At 33.4% G+C, this 7,832-nt stretch overlaps 1 protein-coding gene and 1 long non-coding RNA gene across 4 annotated transcripts in view; both read left to right on the plus strand.

The window, feature by feature from the left end:
- Positions 1–7,832, plus strand: part of LOC147834393 (uncharacterized) — a 529,770-nt gene that overhangs the window by 57,384 nt on the left and 464,554 nt on the right. The gene's annotated exons all lie outside the window — the stretch shown is intronic.
- On the plus strand, positions 434–2,079 carry adoa (2-aminoethanethiol dioxygenase a). Its single transcript, NM_001008634.1, is given in 1 exon segment — positions 434–2,079. A coding segment is annotated over 1 exon segment (747 nt). The 5' UTR covers positions 434–656; the 3' UTR covers positions 1,404–2,079.

Here is a 7,832-nt window from a genome sequence, read left to right on the forward strand (position 1 = left end):
TAGGCACTGTTGCATTTGTGTCAGCATCAGTTTCCTCATCAGATCTGATAATAAAGGCCCTGCAGTGCTCATGCTGAGCTGCTGGTTTGTGTTGTTGTGGTCCAGGGTCTCTGTGGGGGAAGGGACAGAGTTGAATGGCCCAACGGGCCTCCCCCCTCACACTCACTAAACAAGGGACAAAAGTGTGAAGGTTGCTGGCTATTGTAGTTCTGTAACTTAGCTAAATTTTACAGTTTTAACAAACACACAGCATATTTAAAAATAAACATAGTTAGTGTAGCGTCCGAGAATTCCATGAAGCTCAGATTAAATATTTGGTATATTTATTGGACATTATCCATAAATATTTCCAACCCACAAACTTAAAAGAACTACAAGTTCCATTAAGCTGCCTATGTGTCTGCGCATGCGCGGTCGACTCGAACGTGTGAATCTGATAGCCATGAATGGGGTGGTGGAGTCGCGGGTCTGTGGATTGTATCCAGGTTGTAAAATTAATCTTTATTCTCCATTGGAGTTGTTTCTGTCTTAACTTTCAGCATTCGACTGGTTCCAATGCGTCACGTGAGGCGATATCGTCCGTCGTAACCGCTCCTTTGGCAGTCTTCGCGTGACTCGAAGCAAATCACAGTTCCGCTTGTTTCCTCGCATTAACCATGCCGAGGAACAACAAGACCTCGCTCATCCAGAAAATAGCGAGCCAGGCTTATGCGACTTTCACAAACTGCTCTTCCTCCGCCATTGAGGATAATAATAAGGTGTTTTTAGAGCACCAGGCAGACTTGGTCGCCCTGCTCTCCGACATCAGGGCTGCGGATCTGAAGATTGCGCCACCAAAGAAAGTCTCCACATCCTCCCCTTCGGTCCCTCCAGTCACTTACATGCACATCTGCGAGACTGATGTGTTCAGCATGGGGGTGTTTCTCCTGAAATCTGGCGCTTCCATCCCTCTGCACGACCATCCCGGGATGCACGGCATGCTGAAGGTCCTGTACGGTAAAGTCAGCATCAGGTGTTATGACAAGTTGGATAAAGCCGAGAGTGACACTGAGAGGCACTTTGATCCTCCATTGTTGGCTTTCCAGGGAGATGATGTGAGGAGAGCAGCGCTGAGGTCTTCGGGGCAGTTTTCGGAACTAAGTGGCCCTTGTGTTTTGAGCCCTTTTAAAGACAACCTTCATGAGATTGACGCAGTGGATGGAGCGGCTGCGTTTCTTGATATACTGGCACCGCCGTATGACCCTGACGATGGACGGGATTGTCACTACTACAGAGTTTTACAGACTGCTGGGAAAAAGTCAGAGCAGAGCGGTGATGATGAGGCTTGGCTTTTAGAGATCCCCCAGCCGGATGATTTCTGGTGTGGGGGTGAGCCGTACCCTGGTCCTGAAGTGACTATTTAGACAATAAAGGGATGGTTCAACCTTAAATGAAAATTCTGTCATAATTTGTTCATTATTTGCTTGTTTCAAGCCTATACGAGGTTCTTTTTTTCTGTTGAACACAAGAGAAGATATTTCGAAAAATGTTGGAAAGATCATTGACTTCAGTAGTATTGACTATGAAATGAAATGGCTTTCATCATTCTTTCTTATTATTTGTTCATAGTTTTAATTGTTTCATATTTTAATATTATTTTATCATTATTTAAATGTTTATAATTGTTTATATATATTTTTTTTTATCTTGTTCAACCGATGAAAGCATTTCATAAAGATTTGAAACAAAAGTAAAGTGTGAGTAAACTATCATTTTTGGGTGAACTATGCCTTTAACACTGGAATGGACTTCTGATCCGTCCTTAAAGTTGTTTTGTTTATATATTTTTTCCTCTTGAGACTGCAAACTCTACATTTCTACATCCAATCCAAGCCTGTGCGACCCATAGGCTTCATCAACACTTTGTGGCCTTACGTGTGAATGAATGTATACATGTCTAAAAGAAAAGCATTTACTCTTGTATAAGTGCACCATATAAAATCTTGCTTAATTTATTTTAAAAGACTCTACACAAACACTAATTCTTATGTACTGTTTATATTTTTTACCTATGAAGTATATTAAAATGTATTTAAATCATTTGACTTTGTCTTATGTTCAAGAAAATCTCCAAGGTTAGATTTAAATTGTTTGCTTAATGTCAATGTCACACTTGCATACATGAAAACAGTGATAATGAACAGTTATTATTACACTGTTATACGTATATGGTCAATAAGGCATGACAACATAGATTGTTTCGTTATTTGTAACCTATTAAACTAAGTTAATAATGTTCCAACTTTATTTTATGAGTTACTCAAGCTGTTTTAGGTCAGTTTAATATAAAAAAGTTCATATGACTCGAGGTTAATTTGATTAAGTTTACAAATCAGTGTAGACATAACTGTTATCCACTACATATGAGGAACATTTATTAAAGGAAAGCAGAAATCTAAAAATTCTAGTCTTATCTTAAAAGGGGTAGTTCACACAAAATGTTAAATTCTGTCATCATTTGTTCGTCCTTTACTTGTTTCATGCCTATATGAGGTTCTTTTTCTGTTTTTCACACAAGAAGATATTTTGAAAAATGTTGGAAAGCTGTAACCGTTAGCTTCAGTATTTATGGAAGTCAATGGTTTTCATCTTTCTTCAAAATTTATCCTCATTTGTTCAACCAAAGAAAGAAACTCATGAAGGATTTGAAACTTGAGAGAAGGTAAATAGAGACTAAAATGTTCATTTTAGGGTGAACTATGCCTTTAACACTGGAATGGACTTCTGATCCGTCCTTAAAGTTTTTTTGTTTATATATTTTTTCCTCTTGAGACTGCAAACACTACGTTTCTACATCCAATCCAAGCCTGTGCGCCCCATAGGCTTCATCAACACTTTGTGGCCTTACGTGTGAATGAATGTATACATGTCTAAAAGAAAAGCATTTACTCTTGTATAAGTGCACCATATAAAATCTTGCTTAATTTATTTTAAAAGACTCTACACAAACACTAATTCTTATGTACTGTTTATATTTTTTACCTATGAAGTATATTAAAATGTATTTAAATCATTTGACTTTGTCTTATGTTCAAGAAAATCTCCAAGGTTAGATTTAAATTGATTGCTTAATGTCAATTTCATACTTGCATCCATGAAAACAGTGATAATGAACAGTTATTATTACACTGTTATACGTATATGGTCAATAAGGCATGACAACATAGATTGTTTCGTTATTTGTAACCTATTAAACTAAGTTAATAATGTTCCAACTTTATTTTATGAGTTACTCAAGCTGTTTTAGGTCAGTTTAATATAATAAAAGTTCATATGACTCAAGGTTAATTTGATTAAGTTTACAAATCAGTGTAGACATAACTGTTATCCACTACATATGAGGAACATTTATTAAAGGAAAGCAGAAATCTAAAAATTCTAGTCTTATCTTAAAAGGGGTAGTTCACACAAAATGTTAAATTCTGTCATCATTTGTTCGTCCTTTACTTGTTTCATGCCTATATGAAGCTCTTTTTCTGTTTTTCACACAAGAAGATATTTTGAAAAATGTTGGAAAGCTGTAACCGTTAGCTTCAGTATTTATGGAAGTCAATGGTTTTCATCTTTCTTCAAAATTTATCCTCATTTGTTCAACCAAAGAAAGAAACTCATGAAGGATTTGAAACTTGAGAGAAGGTAAATAGAGACTAAAATGTTCATTTTAGGGTGAACTATGCCTTTAACACTGGAATGGACTTCTGATCCGTCCTTAAAGTTGTTTTGTTTATATATTGTTTTCCTCTTGAGACTGCAAACGCTACATTTTTACGTCCATTCCAAGCCTATGCGACCCATAGGCTTCATCAACACTTTGTGGCCTTGCGTGTGAATGATGAATGTATACATGTCTAAAAAAAAAAGCATTTACTCTTGTATAAGTGCACCATATAAAATCTTGCTTAATTTATTTTAAAAGACTCTACACAAACACTAATTCTTATGTACTGTTTATATTTTTTACCTATGAAGTATATTAAAATGTATTTAAATCATTTGACTTTGTCTTATGTTCAAGAAAATCTCCAAGGTTAGATTTAAATTGTTTGCTTAATGTCAATTTCAGACTTGCATCCATGAAAACAGTGACAATGAACAGTTATTATTACACTGTTATACGTATATGGTCAATAAGGCATGACAACATAGATTGTTTCGTTATTTGTAACCTATTAAACTAAGTTAATAATGTTCCAACTTAATTTTATGAGTTACTCAAGCTGTTTTAGGTCAGTTTAATATAATAAAAGTTCATATGACTCAAGGTTAATTTGATTAAGTTTACAAATCAGTGTAGACATAACTGTTATCCACTACATATGAGGAACATTTATTAAAGGAAAGCGGAAATCGAAAAATTCTAGTCTTATCTTAAAAGGGGTAGTTCACACAAAATGTTAAATTCTGTCATCATTTGTTCGTCCTTTACTTGTTTCATGCCTATATGAGGTTCTTTTTCTGTTTTTCACACAAGAAGATATTTTGAAAAATGTTGGAAAGCTGTAACCGTTAGCTTCAGTATTTATGGAAGTCAATGGTTTTCATCTTTCTTCAAAATTTATCCTCATTTGTTCAACCAAAGAAAGAAACTCATGAAGGATTTGAAACTTGAGAGAAGGTAAATAGAGACTAAAATGTTCATTTTAGGGTGAACTATGCCTGTAACACTGGAATGGACTTCTGATCCGTCCTTAAAGTTGTTTTGTTTATATATTGTTTTCCTCTTGAGACTGCAAACGCTACATTTTTACGTCCATTCCAAGCCTATGCAAACCATTGGCTTCATCAACACTTTGTGGCCTTGCGTGTGAATGATGAATGTATACATGTCTAAAAGAAAAGCATTTACTCTTGTATAAGTGCACTCCATATATCTATACTAAAATCTTGCTTAATTTATTTTAAAAGACTCTACACAAACACTAATTCTTATGTACTGTTTATATTTTTTACCTATAAAGTATATTAAAATGTATTTAAATCAGTTGACTTTGTCTTATGTTCAAGAAAATCTCCAAGATTAGATTTAAATTGTTTGCTTAATGTCAATTTCATACTTGCATCCATGAAAACAGTGATAGTGAACAGTTATTATTACACTGTTATACGTATATGGTCAATAAGGCATGACAACATAGTTTAAAATGTAACAAATAACGAAAAAACTATCTTGTTCCAACTTTATTTTATGAGTTACTCAAGCTGTTTTAGGTCAGTTTGTTGTAATAAAAGTTCTTATGACTCAAGGTTAATTTGATTCAGCTTAAAGATTGTGTTATTTTGCAGTGTAGACATAACTGTTATCCACTACATATGAGGAACATTTATTAAAGGAAAGCGGAAATCTAAAAATTCTAGTCTTAAAGGGATAGTTCACCCAAAATGTTAAATTCTGTCATCATTTGTTCGTCCTTTACTTGTTTCAAGCCTATATGAGGCTTTTTTTCCTGTTTTTTACACAAGAAGATATTTTGAAAAATGTTGGAAAGCTGTAAGCGTTAGCTTCATATTTATGGAAGTCAATGGTTTTCATTTTTCTTCTAAATGTATCTTCATTTGTTCAACCAAATAAAGAAACTCATGAAGGATTTAAAACACTTAAGGGAATGTAAATAGAGAGTAAAATGTTCATTTTAGGGTGAACTATCCCTGTAACACTGGAATGGACTTCTGATCCGTCCTTAAAGTTGTTTTGTTTATATATATTTTTCCTCTTGAGACTGCTAACACTACATTTTTACGTCCATTCCAAGTCTGTGCGACCCATAGGCTTCATCAACACTTTGTTTGGCCTTGCGTGTCAACAATGAATGTATACATGTCTAAAAGAAAAGCATTTACTCTTGTATAAGTGCACCATATATAAAATCTTGCTTAATTTATTTTAAAAGACTCTACACAAACACTAATTCTTATGTACTGATTATATTTTTTACCTATAAAGTATATTAAAATGTATTTAAATCATTTGACTTTGTCTTATGTTCAAGAAAATCTACAAGAAAATTGTTTGCTTAATGTCAATGTCACACTTGCATACATGAAAACAGTGATAGTGAACAGTTATTATTTGTTATACGTATATGGTCAATAAGGCATGACCACTGTTTTTTTTTTTTTTTAAATTTGTAACATATTAAACTAAGTTAATCATGTTCCTGTAACTGTTATCCACTACATATGATGAACATTTATTAAAGGAAAGCAGAAATCTAAAAATTCTAGTCTTATCTTAAAGGGGTAGTTCACACAAAATTTAAAATTCTGTCATCATTTATTCGTCCCTTACTTTTTTTCAAGCCTATATGAAGCTCTTTTTCTGTTTTTCACACAAGAAGATATTTTGAAAAATGTTGGAAAGCTGTAACCGTTAGCTTCAGTATTTATGGAAGTCAATGGTTTTCATCTTTCTTCAAAATTTATCTTCATTTGTTCAACCAAAGAAAGAAACTCATGAAGGATTTAAAACACTTGAGAGAAGGTAAATAGAGACTAAAATGTTCATTTTAGGGTGAACTATCCCTGTAACACTGGAATGGACTTCTGATCCGTCGTTAAAGTTGTTTTGTTTATATATTGTTTTCCTCTTGAGACTGCAAACACAACGTTTTCATGTTTATTCCAAGCCTATGCGACCCATAGGTTTCATTAACACTTGCCCTGTGTGAATAGTGAATGTATACATGGCATAACTGTTATATGAGGAACATTTATTAAGAGGAAAGCAGAAATCTAAACATCTTAATCCTATATCTTAAAGACATTGCTTGCCCAAAACTGAAAATTCTGTCATCATTCATTTACCCTGTACTTCTTTAAAAACCTTCAAGTGTTTCTTGTTAAATACAAAAGAAGATATTTAGAAAAATGTTTAAGATTTAAACCCATTTACTTCACAGAAAAAAATATATATATTCAAAGATGAATCCTTGGATTGACTAAATTATTTTTAGGTTAAGACATTGTAAACAATTTATTTGGGCTGAATTTAAACAAATTAAGTTGAACGTTAGTAAATTTAATTAGTTTAAATTCAATCCATAGAAATTATTTGCAGCAATATTGTTTTTCAGTGTTCCTACTATAGTTTTATTAACAGTAGAAAGAAACTGAAGAAACTGAGGCTGAGTAAATAAGTGTTTTCTTTTGTGTGTGAACTATCCCTTTAAGTGGATCATTTACACCTCTGAGTTTTGCAATCACTAATTATAACGATTCAGTTCATTTGAAATATGTTACGCCTCAGACTTGTGTGAAATCCACTTTAAAGTTAGACTTTCAATGTGAGTGTTTACAGACATATTAATGTCTAGTGTGGCGTCAAATTTCCCACACATCTGTAAATATATGAATGTAATGTTAATGTAGGAGGCTGGCAAGTGTTTCATGCCTAGAAGTAAAGATAAGATTCTCTTATAAGGATTCTTAAATAATTTCTTATCATGCTTTCCTACATCCCCTCAGGGCCTTTTCAATACACCTGGATCTGCAAGCAGAGCGGGAAGTGCTCAAACGCTCCTCTGCTAGGCTCAGCTTTTGTTCAGTGCTGTTTTTTTGTCTGTGAAGTTTTAATATATAAAATCTATGTTTACAGTGCTCAGCATATATAAGTAGACCCCCCAAAAATCTCTCATTTAAATTAATGTTTTCTATAGGATGCTTTACAATATTATATTTGTGCATATGCATTAGTTTAGTCGATACTGAAGCCAAATTTGGAGCTAATCTAACAAAATAACTCACAATAAAAGTTTGAAAGTTAGTATCTCAAATTTAAAAAAAAACCTAAATATGAT

Source organism: Danio rerio, chromosome 12 (assembly GCF_052040795.2).
Source record: "Danio rerio strain M-AB ecotype USA chromosome 12, GRCz13ab, whole genome shotgun sequence".
Taxonomy (NCBI): Eukaryota; Metazoa; Chordata; class Actinopteri; order Cypriniformes; family Danionidae; genus Danio; species Danio rerio.